Raw genomic sequence first — 13215 nt, forward strand, 5'->3', positions numbered from 1 at the left:
GATCTACATCTATATATATCTATATATATCTATATATATATATATATATATATATATATATATATATATATATATATATAACCACATTCATCAACTGAAGTGCCTGGACCAAGGCTCTTTTTTCCTCCAGTCTTTTTGCTAGCTGTTGTGTTGAGCAATGTCCACTAGGTGGCACCACTCAACAAGGGAATTGTAACACAAAGCTGGCGTCAAGCGCAACATAGGCTTCTGAGTGAGGTCACATGTTTGGGTAATGTCAACTACATAGGCCTCCCTTTACCTTGCTCTTTTACTTGCCACTTTCTTAAAACATTCTTACAGGTCTTTGATTCATACACTGATAGGTAGTTGAATTCTGAAGTAAATCATGTCAAAAGCTTATCAGTAGCTCAGCGGCATTCATGAAAATAAATAGTATACATAAATACAAATAACATTGTAATAACCATATGCACAGTACAGCAACACCAAGCAGATTTTACAACTTTAAGGACAGAGGTGTCATTTCAAGGGCCAAGGAAGTTAAAAACCCTGCCACACTATGCAGGTGACGTCACAGAGTAAGTAGTCTAACCAGAGATTCTTTAAGTATAGAGATATGCCAACATAATAGGTTTCTATGGGCACCTAACGCGACCAGGTTCCAGTCTGCCTAAAGGGCCGTGTCATAATGCTCCTACAATGAATAGAACAGTCCTTAGGTCTGCCTAAGGGGGGCCATAATAGAACCAGGAAACAATGGGCCAATGGAACCTCTCTCTCTCTACTCTCTCTGGTCTAAGTTTCTTGAGTAGCCTACAATATGATCAGAGATGGTGGTATCACAATCGAGGCACTTTCCGACCCATGGGTTGACTCCTCTGCTTTACAATCACATTTATATGATGTTCTTCCTGAGGGAAATAATGTTCCAACAACCAACAGGGTCCAGTTGTCCATGTTTGCCAGGAGGAAAAAAACATGACATATTCCTACTGTGAATGGTTGAGATAGGAGCGGGAAAGGATCTGCACACTGCTTGCAAAAGACTTGATTTATTAGGAGCAACGTTTCTGCAACGCATCTGATGCCTGAAGAAGATCTATGATCGAAACGTTGCTCCTAATAAATTAAGTCTTTTGCAGGCAGTGTGCAAATCCTTTCCCGCTCCTACATGTGACAATTTTTTGATTTGGCACCTGATGATGCTTTTTTGCTGGATGTGCGCACTTTCCGCTACACTCATCCTGTGAATGGTTATCATAAGGTTCTCTCTAGTAGTGTGAGCCAGACGAACAGGAGGACAGTCATGGGGTGAACCCAGACAGGTGGGAGAGGAACACCTGGGGCCGCATTACAGCTTCCACTGGGTAGGTTGTTGTTGGACGCGTTGTACGGCGCGCCGGCGAAACATTCAGCCGCCACCCTGTCACATTCGCAGATGAACAGGTCACACTCGTCGTTGGAGGCTGAGAGAGAGATAAACACACAGACATAACAGCGATCATTCCTATAGAAAGGGAACATAAGTTGTTCTGACAGTTTCTGAATAGGCTACCTTCAGAATTTTGTTTGGCTTTGCTTTATGTTTTTACTCACACAAACATGAAATTGTCCGGCTGGCTTCATTGCAGGTGAAATCGTAAATATTTGTGTAGGGACTGTCCAAGATGGAATCGCAAGCGCTGTGGTTCTGAGCCAGGCCATAGCAGTTATCGTGCACCAGACAGCACCTGAAAGAAGGCTTTAGTTTAACGTGTGGATAAAACTACAACATAGCCTACTTACGTATATCAAATCTGCCTAGAACACTAGACCAAACCCTACAGGATAGAGTATGTTTTTTGCCTGTCGAGTTGGTCTAGCCTAGTGTTTCTCAACCTTTTTATAGGCGAGGCACCCTTTCAAATCAAGAAAAATGTCAAGGCACCCCAAACCAACAAGCCGTAACATGGCATTGCAGCCCTATTTACTTCCTAACAATAAGGGCAGTCAGTGACCACCCAACTGCACCTTCCTCGCACTCTTCGAGTTGCAGTCAGATCTGTGTTCGTGTGGCCCTCCGATAGTGGCGATGGACAAATGTGTCCCTCCTCATCATCAAAGTTGCCCATCCCTGGTGTAGAGAGTCATTAGGATGGCCTTAGTACATTGACTTTGCCTATAGTGCAAGCCCAGACTATCCATTTCATGTCATAGTCTGTTTTACAAGTCAGGGCAAGCCATGGTCTTAATGCAGGGGTGGGGAACCTCTGTCTTGAGGGCCATATGCGGCCCTTGAAGCCGTTTTATCCAGTCCCCTACATATTTTTAATGTTATGCAGGTTCACATGAAATATGATATATTTTGTAAAGGAATCTTAGAAATTCCATTTGCAATAGGGGAGCTAGAGAAGGTGGGGTATGTTGTTAAGGTGGAGTGACCTCAATATCGGCCTAAAGTGCAGGGTGCAGGTTTGTGCTCATAGTACGGTCCTTGGAGGACTTTTAAGGCCCTTGGAGCAATTTGAAGTGGCCCTTCGAATGAAAAACGCTCCCCACCCCTGGCATAATGGGTAGGGAGATGGTCTTAAAATCAGAGTCTTGCAGGCTCAAATTACCAGCCTTGCCTCTCTCTGCACTGCCATGCATGGCTGAAGTGCCCTTGAGCAATGCACCTAATCCCACAATGCTCAAGGGACTAATAACCAATACACTATAAGTAACCGAGTCTCTTTGGATAAAAGCATCAGCTAAGTATAATGTAAGGAGGTAGTAAGGTAAGGAGGCAGTTCTGAATTTACTTTGCTGCCCTCTATGGGCTACACCACCAATGACGTTCGGAGGAGCAGGCCATAAGTCATTAGAGGTAAAGATAACGGTAATTCCACTTCCAACCTGCAGGGCTGAAAATCTATTCAGTTCCCAGTAACAGACAGGTAACCCCTTAATGCACGCCGTACCTCCTGTGGCACGCTGTAATTGACATTGAAAGTTATCTACTATAGAACTACACTACTATGACAGTGCACAGAGCCTTTAGTGATACATTATGACTTGGTCATTGCCATGCTGGTAACAGCTAATTTATAATGCCGTGTCTTAAGGGGTTAAGCTGCAAAACATACTGTACTTTGGTCATAGTAGTAAATATTAGTCAATTACTTTGTAAATATTTGTGAAAAGATCAATCTTGGAAATAGGCAGCATTGTTGCAATACATCATCCTACATGTTGCACCGTTAAGAAACATTGGCCCTGCCATGGCCTAATGGTAGGGCACTGGGTTACTACGCCGGCAACCTGGGTTCATTTGCCTAACCTTCCCCGTCTCTCTTTCCCGCTCACATCCTATCTCTCTGTAACTGCCCTGTCACAATAAAAGCATAAAAGCCCCCAAAAAATATCTTGAAAAAAGAAACATTGCTGTCACTGTCAACATCAGCACAGGTGCCACCCAGCTATCTGGCTAACATTGTTTTGCTTGTGCCAGTTGAATGTTTTTTTTTTTTTTTTGGGGGGGGGGGGGGGGGGGATGCACAGTATCAGGGTTTTCACACCTGGTCCCCTTTAGGTGAACCAAACTCGGGCCTCTTTAAGTGGACCAACAAGTGAACCAACAGCAAAAGGACTCAGTTCTGTTTTTGTTCATACTGTGAGTGTATTACAAAAAGAACCGGCTTATCTCTCTGGTCCTGGTAGGCTTTTATGGTGTGTCACTCTTATTTTTTATCACACCCAATCCTCTAGAGCCCTCCTTAAGTGATTACACATAGTCACAAGTGTAACTTATCAGAACTCATTAGCGAACCGAACTGAGAACACATCAACCAAGGTCTCAGTACGGTTCGCTTCCGAGTGGTCTGAGTACGCTTTTGTGCGTTCACATATACGGCAAAAATGCTGAGTCACTACTCTGAGTTCGCTTAGGCGGCAGAAAGGGACCAGGTGTGAAAACACTGAATGAAACATCACTTGTGTCAGTGATCAACAACATAAGCCGCACACTTGCTCAACTATCTGTCCAAACAGTTCATGCCAGATGCCAGATGGAGGGAAAACTTACTTAGTCTTTAACAAAACATTGCTGTCGCAGTGACAACATCAACAACAACAAGCACACGTGCCACCCAGCTATCCGGCTTAACTGTACCTGCCTGACCCGTCCTAGATGCCAGATAGTGAAGAAACGCAGAGGCGCATCTTGCCACCAGGCAAGGCAGGCAGCTGCTTGGGGCTCCCAAGCCCCTAGATAGTGAATAACAGCCCACACTTTACCACAGAAGTGATGATTTTGGTTCAAATGTTCATTCTTTTGCATTTTTGCTTGGGGCCCCATCTGATCCTAGAATCGCCTCTGAAGAAACGTACTGTACTTAGTGTTGCTGACAGTTCTCCACCTGGGCCCAAGACAACGGACCCCTTTGTCTCCCGCTGTTGGCTTCGCTGCTTGTATAGATCAACATGCCCAGCAGTGATCAGCAACATCGTAAGCGGCACACGTGCCGCCAGCATATTCCCCCCTGTCCCAGATTCCAGCCACTCCCCATGCAGTCATCATACCTGTCTAGCTGGTCCACTGCCTCTCCTCCCCCACCCAGCCCACAGTAACAGCCGTAGTCACCGAAGTCCACGAGAGGGTTGCTGTCTGGCAGAGTACACTTGATCATCTCACGGAATTGGACCAGGTTGCGGTCAGAGGCGGACATATCTGTCATGGTGGGAGTCAATACACGTTAACTTGAGACCAAATTGATTACTAGTAATAAACAAAGAAGTGAACACATGTTTATGTGTAAGTGTGCACATCGACTTACAGCCAGGTAAACAAAACAGGAGTAACAGGAGTGAGAGCTGAAGGTTCATTCTTATTCCTGTTTAAGGACATAAAGGGTTTAAGAGTTTGAACAGATCAAATCAGATTTTAAACACATTAGCTACCGAAATGAAATGATTTCATGTTGGCTATGTACAGTATGTACAAACTTCGAGTTCAAGGAATGTTGTCTTCAAACATCCTTGGCATCCTTAATTCCAGCTCAGTGAATTTCAACATGGAATTTGAACTGTCATAGGATGCCACCTGTGCTACAAATCCAGTCACGAAATGTCCTCACTCCTAAATACTTTGTACTACACAGTCAACTGTCAGAATTATTATAAGAAAATGGAAGAGTTTGGGAACAATAGCAACAAAGCCATGAAGTACTGTAGTAGGCCACATAGAGGTCACTGACTTTCTGCACAGTACAATTGCCTCAAGGCTCCAAACTTCTTGCGATTAGCAGAAAGTACAGTACGCAGAGACCTTGAATGAAATGAATGAATGAATGAACGAATGAATGAATGAATGAATTTAATTTATTTAGTCTATTAGATGTAAAAACATTGTAAAGCAACAATAACCATGTTTCTATGGCAGCTGCATCCAGGCCACCAAGTGCAATGCAAAGCGTTGGGTGCAGTGGCGTAAAGTACGCCACCACTGAACTCAAGAGCAGTGGAGAGGCATTCTTTGGAGTGATGAATCCCGTCTCTCCTTCAGCCTATCTGAGGGATGAGTCTAGCTTTGAAGGTTTCCTGGAGAATGTTACATTTCGAACTGCATTGTGCCACATGCAAAATTTTGTCAAGGAGGTATTACGGTGTGGGGTTGTTTTTCAGGAGTTGGGCTTGACCCCTTTCTTCCAATGAAATGCTTCAGGATATCAAACATGCATCAATTGCATGCTCCCAACCTTTTGGGACCAGTTCGGAGCGACCTAATAATTAAGAAATGGTCTAATTGACATACAGGTATAGTATTGCAAAGGTAAAATCATTGTACAGTTATTATACATTTTTTTTTAACCACCTGTTAGTTTTAGCAATCATGCTTGTGGAAAATGAATTAAAAAAGGAAACATTACCATACAATACACCATGATGGCAATAATGATCTCAAATGCAGAGCTTTGATGTGCACTCTAGTTAATTGTATTCAGCATACTGAGTATATAAAGTCACGGCTAGAGACATACAGCAAATGTAAGTCAAAAGGTTTTCATCTAAACCTATAGAAACGTTGATGAAATTAATTCTGCAATCTATTCTTGTAAATTCTAGTAAATACAGAAATAAATCATTTCATATTGGATTTGTTAGAGGACCCGTTTCATTAAATATATGAAAGGGAGTGTGATACAGCACAGGAACAGCTGGAGGTAGCATTCCGTTATGAAAAATATCCATTCCCTTTTCCAGAACAATGCCACAGTCATGAAAATCAAAGGCCCCTTTCATCCACTGCGCTCTCAGTATGAACTTTTGGCAGGTGGCCTGTTGAAGACTGAGGCTGAAGACGAAGAGGTCTGAGAGGAATTTCTGTATCGCTACCGCTCTGGCTATCTAGATCAGTGGTTCTTAACGTTTTTTTCTTAACGCACCCCCTTACCTGTGCCGAAGAGAAGTCGCGCACCCCCAACCCAAACTTCTACATGTGTATACATACTAAAAATGATTTTAGTGATTAATTGCAATAATTCTTGCTTGGGACATTAATCAATACTGACTTTAAATGGGGACCAAACATGTTTTAATTTTGTCTTAAAATGGACTAAATATAATGCTCCCAACCAAAATTTTGGTCGCAACCTCAACATAATCAAAATTCCGCGCACCCCCTTAAATCTCAGGCGCACCCCCAGGGGGTGCCCGCACCCCACTGATCTACAGGGACAGGAACTTTCACTGAAACATGGATTTGGTAATACCAGTGTGGGTAGAGAAATAGCTTTGGTGTAATTCTAACATGTAGTTAGTTGGTTAGTTAGTCAGTCCGTTAGTTTGTTAGGTAGACTAGCTATCCATTAGAACTGATATACCTGTCATACTCGCTATTCTTCACTACTTATTTATTAGACATATTACATTGTTTTGTATTGCACTGCCTCTTTTGTTTGTTATTTTTAGGCAGATAATAAAGTACACTTACCTTATTGGAACCAAGAAACTTCCCTAAAATGCACTTGCCAGTCGTAGATCCAAAAAAAAGCTGTCAGGTTCAAAGAGACAGAGACTGCAATGATGTTCCACACACTCAATGTTTCAACCTCTTCTCTTTTTATCTCTCTCTCTCTCTCTCTCTCTCTCTCTCTCGCCCTTTCTCTCTCTCTCTACATGTGCGTTCTGCAACGTCACCTTACATCACAGAACCAGTTTGTGCATTGGGTGTCGATATGAGTTCATAACCACATAGTTATGATGCCTGCTGGATGAGCTCTGCACCGTCACACCCGTCATACAGGGTTGCCAGATGAGACTGATGATTTCCAGCCCCAAAAAAATTGCTCAACCCCCTCCTGGAAACACTAAATCCCGCCCAATTTCAACTAAATTCTACTGATTTCTAAGGCCCAAAAAATGAACAGAAAAAAAAATGCCCAAGTGCAATTTTTACCCACAGACGGCTAAAAGCAGGATCCTAAGCAGCCCAATTGGGCGGGAAACAGCCCAATCTGGCAACACTGCCGTCGTATGAAAGCGATGCCATCACCTGAATAATACCTGCCTCCAGGACGGTTCTTTAGCCCTCTACTTATAGTGATCCACCCATCCAAGATCTCAATCAGCATTCCATGCAGTCAGAGCCACTAACAGGTCCTGGAACAAAGTCATCTCAAAGTCCCCCCAGTCAATACATAAGCCTACCATACAATGTAATGGGGACCCAATTCTGGGTCCTTTCTCTCCGTGAGCCTGGGACAACTGAAATCTTTGTCTGCGCAGTTGACTTCCCTGATCTCAACTGGCATGCCATAAAGTATCTTCTAGGTCCGAATATTACACACACAGACAAATGTAAGTAGCCTAACACAGTGTGCTGCACCAAGCCAGGTTCATGAAAGGAGGGGGAAAGGAGTGAAGCACTGTTAGGCTTGAAGACAAAAATGTTTTGAATGGAACACCTTATTTAAGGAAATGTCTTATCTATAGTTAAGCTCTGGTAAAATATGAAAATACATATTTCTTTGCGTTTGCAAAGCCTAGTTTGACAGTATAGCCGTATTTAGTGTTGCAATTGAAGTCTATGGTACCAAATACAACATCATCAAATGTACTTATAAAGCACTTTAAAATGAATGTAAAATTCATCAAAACGGAGTCCAAAACGGAAAAGATATGTAATTCTCAGTATAAGTTCAGGACAACAAAATACAGTTAAGCATCTAATTAGAAGTGCAAATAGCAGAAATGCAAAAACATATTAGCCTACAGGTGATACAGTAAGTACAGATATGCAGTATTATTTGTATAAGTATGAAGTATTTGAAGTATTTTAACTCTTTTTTCATTTTAGTCTCAATAGTCTCTGCCATGCAAAATCTGGTGACTGCGAGAGGGATATGGAGAGAGCCTGTGTCACATGTCTCCCTCGCCTCTCCCTGTCGCACTCATTCGCCCCACCCCCTTACCTATGCCCAGGTAAGAATTATGCTGGTATGAAACCTGAACTTGGGTGGTGTGGTGTGGTGCTGTGCTGTCATGCCAGTGTTCCACCCTCTGGAACTCTCTCCCCCTGACCATCCGTTACTCTGATTCTCTGCATTCCTCCAAACGCCATCTCAAGACCCACCTCTTCAACTCTGCCTATACTTAACTCATCACCTTCCTGTCCTTTGTCTATCTGCTTCCCTTCCCCGTGTGTGTGTGTGTGCACATGTGCATGCGTGCATGCGTGCGTGCGTGTGTGTGTGTGCATGAGTCATGAATTTTCTGTTAAGCAGCTTTGAGTACCAAGAAAAGCGCTAAATAAAACTGATCTATTATTATTATTATTATTATTATTATTATTATTATTATTGAACTAGACAAGCATTATGATGTAGTTTTGTAGGGACCCAAAAGTATTTTCTCACTCTAACCACTTACTAGGCCTACATACTCCCTCCATGGCTGAATTGCCGTTGAGCAAGGTACCCATTCCCACACTGCTCCAGGGATGGCAACCAATAGTATACCCTGTCGTAGGCCTATCTGTGAGATGCTTTGATAAAAGTATCAGAAGCGTAATGTAATGTAAAAGAAGGCTAACAATTTATAGCATTGTCCATGGGTGTATCCATCTCGTGTGGTACATAGGCCTATGACTTCAGTGCAAGCAGCGCATCCAACCTTTTTTATTACAGTCATTTTTTTAAAATCAGCTACTTCACTAGCCTGATAAACCAGCCTAAATGGATTGGATGTCTAAATTAAAAACATTTTGCCATCCAGCAGTTGGCGCTGGTTTTCCAGGCTACTACTTCACTGTATAGTCACCAGAATTATTGTTAACACAGTATTACCAATTGCTAACACATTATTATTGGTAACACCCCTTCCTACAACTGGCATGTCCATATCGTAACTCTGGCTTAAGTCTTGTCATGAAGTATTTGATTTGGGTAGTATTTAATCTTGACTTTGGGTTGGGGAATGTGATCGGTAATGGGGTTTGAAAGTATACTTTGTATCCCTACGTGTCGGTTGAATGTGGTAGGTTGATGCGCTTTACATAATAAGGGTTGCGACAATGTATGAGATGTGTTTGAGATGCATGTTATTCTTTTGGTTTTGGGTTTTAAACAGTGCATTTGTGTACAACTATGATGGTACGGTCCAATCACGTTGTTAATAGTCAATCATCTTGTAAGCCAGTCATGATGTGTTTTCGAGTGTAGTGAAGGGTGTATAAAACCCCTGCTCATTTTACATTGGTAACTCGGGTGAGCTGTTACTAAAGGGAGCTCTGTCAAAGTAAGCATCCCTATTCTTGAAATTGCTGTCTTGTTATTCTGAAGCCTACCTTATTTTTGATTTAGTGCCTTATTTTTGCATTTTGCTATTTTTGGGATACATTTTGGACTTTGTAATATTTTTTTTTATTTTGGATTATTTTTGCCATTTGCTGTATTTTGCTATTTTAAACATGTATGCCTATTTTGGTGGATGACTGACACTGTAAAATATAAACACTGCCAATTTTGGAAACACAATTTTCTGCGTTCCTGACATTTTTTTACCCCTTTGTCTGATCTCCAACCGCAGAGCTGTCCTGGCGAGTGAGGTGGCCACCTGGTCACCCACACCCTTCTCCATGTGAACCCTAACTAGCTCTAACTTTACCAGGGCTGTAGTGCCCGAGTCCGGACTCAGGACCGTTTTTTTGTGGACTTGGACTTGGACTTAGACTCGCTATCAATTGGACTCAGACTTGTCTTGGACTCGAACATTGGTCTTGCCAAATTAAGCTTTTGGACTCGACCGGGTCGGTCTTTATTGTTTTTTTAGGACATTGGCTATCATAGATTCTAGAGTAGAGCTTGAAATCCAACAACATACAAGTTTGTCTTCACGTCCATGACATATACATTCTCATTATTGAAACTCATCCTTTTCTTTGTTTAACACTGACCGACATGTGACTCGGACTTGACTTGGACTCTAATCTTTTTGGACTCGGTCTTGTCTTGGACTTTTTCTTGGACTCTACTAAGGTGGACTTGACTACAGCCCTGAACTTTACTGTGTTTTTATTCACTACTGTTGTTTCCCGTTCTGTCAGCTTGTCAGAGTTATGTAACGCATAGCAGTACTGCTACACTTACAATTACAACACTAGTATGATGTTAGATAAATGCAACTATGTAATACCATACTACTGGTGTTGTAATTACACCCATAAGAGTACATCTACTTTATACAACTGCAGCTTGTTAATGGCAATTCTTTACCATACTAAATTTAATGTTATGTAATGCATAGAAAGAGGTTCACAACAGGTCGTTTACCTTTTGGAGTCAGCCAGGATTTTTTCCACCCCTGAACAGATGGTTTCTGTCCAGGCTCTGGCATGCACTTCCCACGCCGGCACATATCTCTAAGTGTAAGACACTTTTTTGGGCTTCTTTTATCACGTTTTATCTCCTCCTCTCTTCGTCTCCCGTCCCTCCTGTCCATAAAATGTGGGGAAAATGTGGAAACTCCCTCTCTTTCTTGAGCAGCTCTCTGGCACGATGGATGTCTCCAGCCTCATTTTGCTGATCCTTTCAGGTAGAATACTTTTGATTTTTGCATGTTTTTTCACGTCATGTTTTCCTTAGTCATCTTCCTTCTAATCTATTACTTTTTTCCTGACTTTTGCTTGGATGTACAAGTCTTTGTTTTCTATTTTGTTTGTTTTTTTCAATTTGTTTAATGTCCCCCTAAGATCACAGGTGGACCCTTATGACCGCCCCTTTTTTTCTTTTTCTTTCTTTGTCTTAGCTATTTGTATTTGTGTTGTTAAATTTGTGAGCAAACCAAAATACATTCCTAGCAACTGTATGTTATAGGCCTACTGTTGATATGGCTAAAAAAATAAACTTGAACTTGAAATTGCATCTTAAGAAAATCACTTCCACAGCCATAGTGAGTGACATGCAGGTCACTCACATGCACTCAGTAACAAATGTACCAAACACACGGACTGTAGTTGTTTCATTTACAACATGAGACACATTTAGAACATGTAGGTCTACTGTAGCACTGTCAGTGTGTTCTATTCCCAAAGATGAATCCTGACAAAATAGGCACAGGACATCAAATGTCTTCTAATCTATCTAACTCACTATATGAGATTTTTTTGTCCCATATGGATATTTGTTTTCACATCAGACTGTTCCGTTCCATCAGGTTATATCTTTGTAGTAAACATCTCATTACAATACACATGGACACCATTTTCACACATACTCACATCTATTCGTATAGCCTACATTCCAATATACACTCCTCTACATACCTATACATTCCTCTCCTCCACATTACAACCCATCCATATATACCAGGATTCACCACAGTGACCTGCATATACATCTGGCAGGTCTGTTTAACTGGGTTTGGTTAGCAGGTTATGGTTTATGTAGTCAAACTGAGCATTTCACATGGATGCATTTCATGAAGATTAGCATAGATCACTTGCATGCCCAACCAACCACTGTGCTTAATTTTGCTCCAGTTGGCTGATAGGCTACCATGCTTACTACATTCTTCTCATTCTCTTTTCTCTCTGTCTGTATCGGTGTTTCTGTACCAGTCTGCGGAGCGCAGGCAGCCATTGTGCCCCGGGCACTGTGGCAGTTTGGGGAGATGATCCAGTGTGCCCAGCCCCAGGTCAACCCCTTCATCTACAACGAGTACGGCTGCTGGTGTGGCCTCGGGGGATCCGGGCAGCCCAAAGATGACATAGACCTGTGAGTGTCTTTTATGACCATTGCTGTTAGTAACAGGGTCTGTGTAATGTGTAAATGATCCATTATGCTGCAGTGCCACATGATTGAACCAGCTTCCTGTTGAAATTAGAATGGCCACAACTGTGGCATGTTTTAAAAAAGAAAACAGCCTTATTTTTAATCTGCCTTAAGATTAGAGTTATTTGATCAGAGTTATTTATCTTTTTTGTCTCTTTCTAAAGCACATTCAATGATACTTTTGTATGAAAATGTGCTTCAAGTATTATTGCTATTTCTATTGCCTTATGATTACATCATGGGTAGTGAGAAAGTATAGAATGCGCGAACATCAGTGGTACAGGTGCTGGACAAAATAAAGTAACTGAAATAAATGATAGAAGTCCGCAACACTGTTAATGCTCCCAGTGATTTATTTGCACTATAAATCACTGGGAGCATTAACAGTGTTGCGGACGTCTATCATTTATTACATCATGGGTAGCCCCGTCAGCTCCCCCTCCCGCTTCCCCCTTCTCTCATGTACAGTATGTGAATGTGTGCACATGGCTACGCCGTCCTCGAGCCAAGTGTTCACCAGCTTATGCCATCTGTATGTAATTCCATGGTATTCTGTGCTACAATAGCCTGCGATTGAGGACAAATCGGTAACACTTTACTTTACGGATCGCTAATAAGGTGGTAATTTCATGTTAATTTCATAGTTATTTCGTTGTTATTTCAGGGTAATAACTGTTTGTTTTCAGTAACAACAGCAAAATAACACACACACACACACACACACACACACACACACAAACTCACACAGACACACAGACACACACACAAGCGCGCACACACACACAATGCACTGGAAACTGTATGGTTATTTTGCTGTTTTTACTAAAAACAAACAGTTATTATCCTGAAATAACTATGAAATTAACACGAAGTTACCACCTTATTAGCGATCCGTAAAGTAAAGTCTTACCAATCCCTAATCTGTGTCTGGCTAAACTGTCTCAGA

At 41.9% G+C, this 13215-nt stretch overlaps 2 protein-coding genes across 3 annotated transcripts in view; one reads left to right on the forward strand and one right to left on the reverse strand.

Moving 5' to 3' along the window:
- Positions 1-1049: 1049 nt before the first annotated feature.
- On the reverse strand, positions 1050-7040 carry LOC134445691 (phospholipase A2, minor isoenzyme-like). Of its 2 annotated transcripts, XM_063194726.1 has the most exons (5): positions 6932-7040; positions 4776-4832; positions 4522-4669; positions 1579-1712; positions 1050-1448 (listed from the first exon to the last, which is right to left on the reverse strand). In XM_063194726.1, the coding sequence occupies exons 2-5, from the start codon at positions 4822-4824 to the stop codon at positions 1240-1242; spliced, it is 540 nt and encodes a 179-aa protein (XP_063050796.1). In that variant the 5' UTR covers positions 4825-4832; positions 6932-7040; the 3' UTR covers positions 1050-1239. The 2 variants fall into 2 exon arrangements, with proteins under 2 accessions (XP_063050796.1, XP_063050797.1); XM_063194727.1 differs by lacking the exon at positions 6932-7040 and having other exon boundaries at positions 4776-5018.
- Positions 7041-10978: 3938 nt separating this feature from the next.
- Positions 10979-13215, forward strand: part of LOC134445692 (phospholipase A2-like) — a 7415-nt gene continuing 5178 nt past the window's right edge. The window contains exons 1-2 of the mRNA XM_063194728.1: positions 10979-11031; positions 12056-12212. Of these exons, the coding sequence (XP_063050798.1) occupies positions 10995-11031; positions 12056-12212 (194 nt within the window). The 5' untranslated portion in view covers positions 10979-10994. The remainder of the gene's footprint in view (positions 11032-12055; positions 12213-13215) is intronic.

The sequence above is a fragment of the Engraulis encrasicolus genome, chromosome 3, assembly GCF_034702125.1.
Source record: "Engraulis encrasicolus isolate BLACKSEA-1 chromosome 3, IST_EnEncr_1.0, whole genome shotgun sequence".
In the NCBI taxonomy this organism is placed as follows: Eukaryota; Metazoa; Chordata; class Actinopteri; order Clupeiformes; family Engraulidae; genus Engraulis; species Engraulis encrasicolus.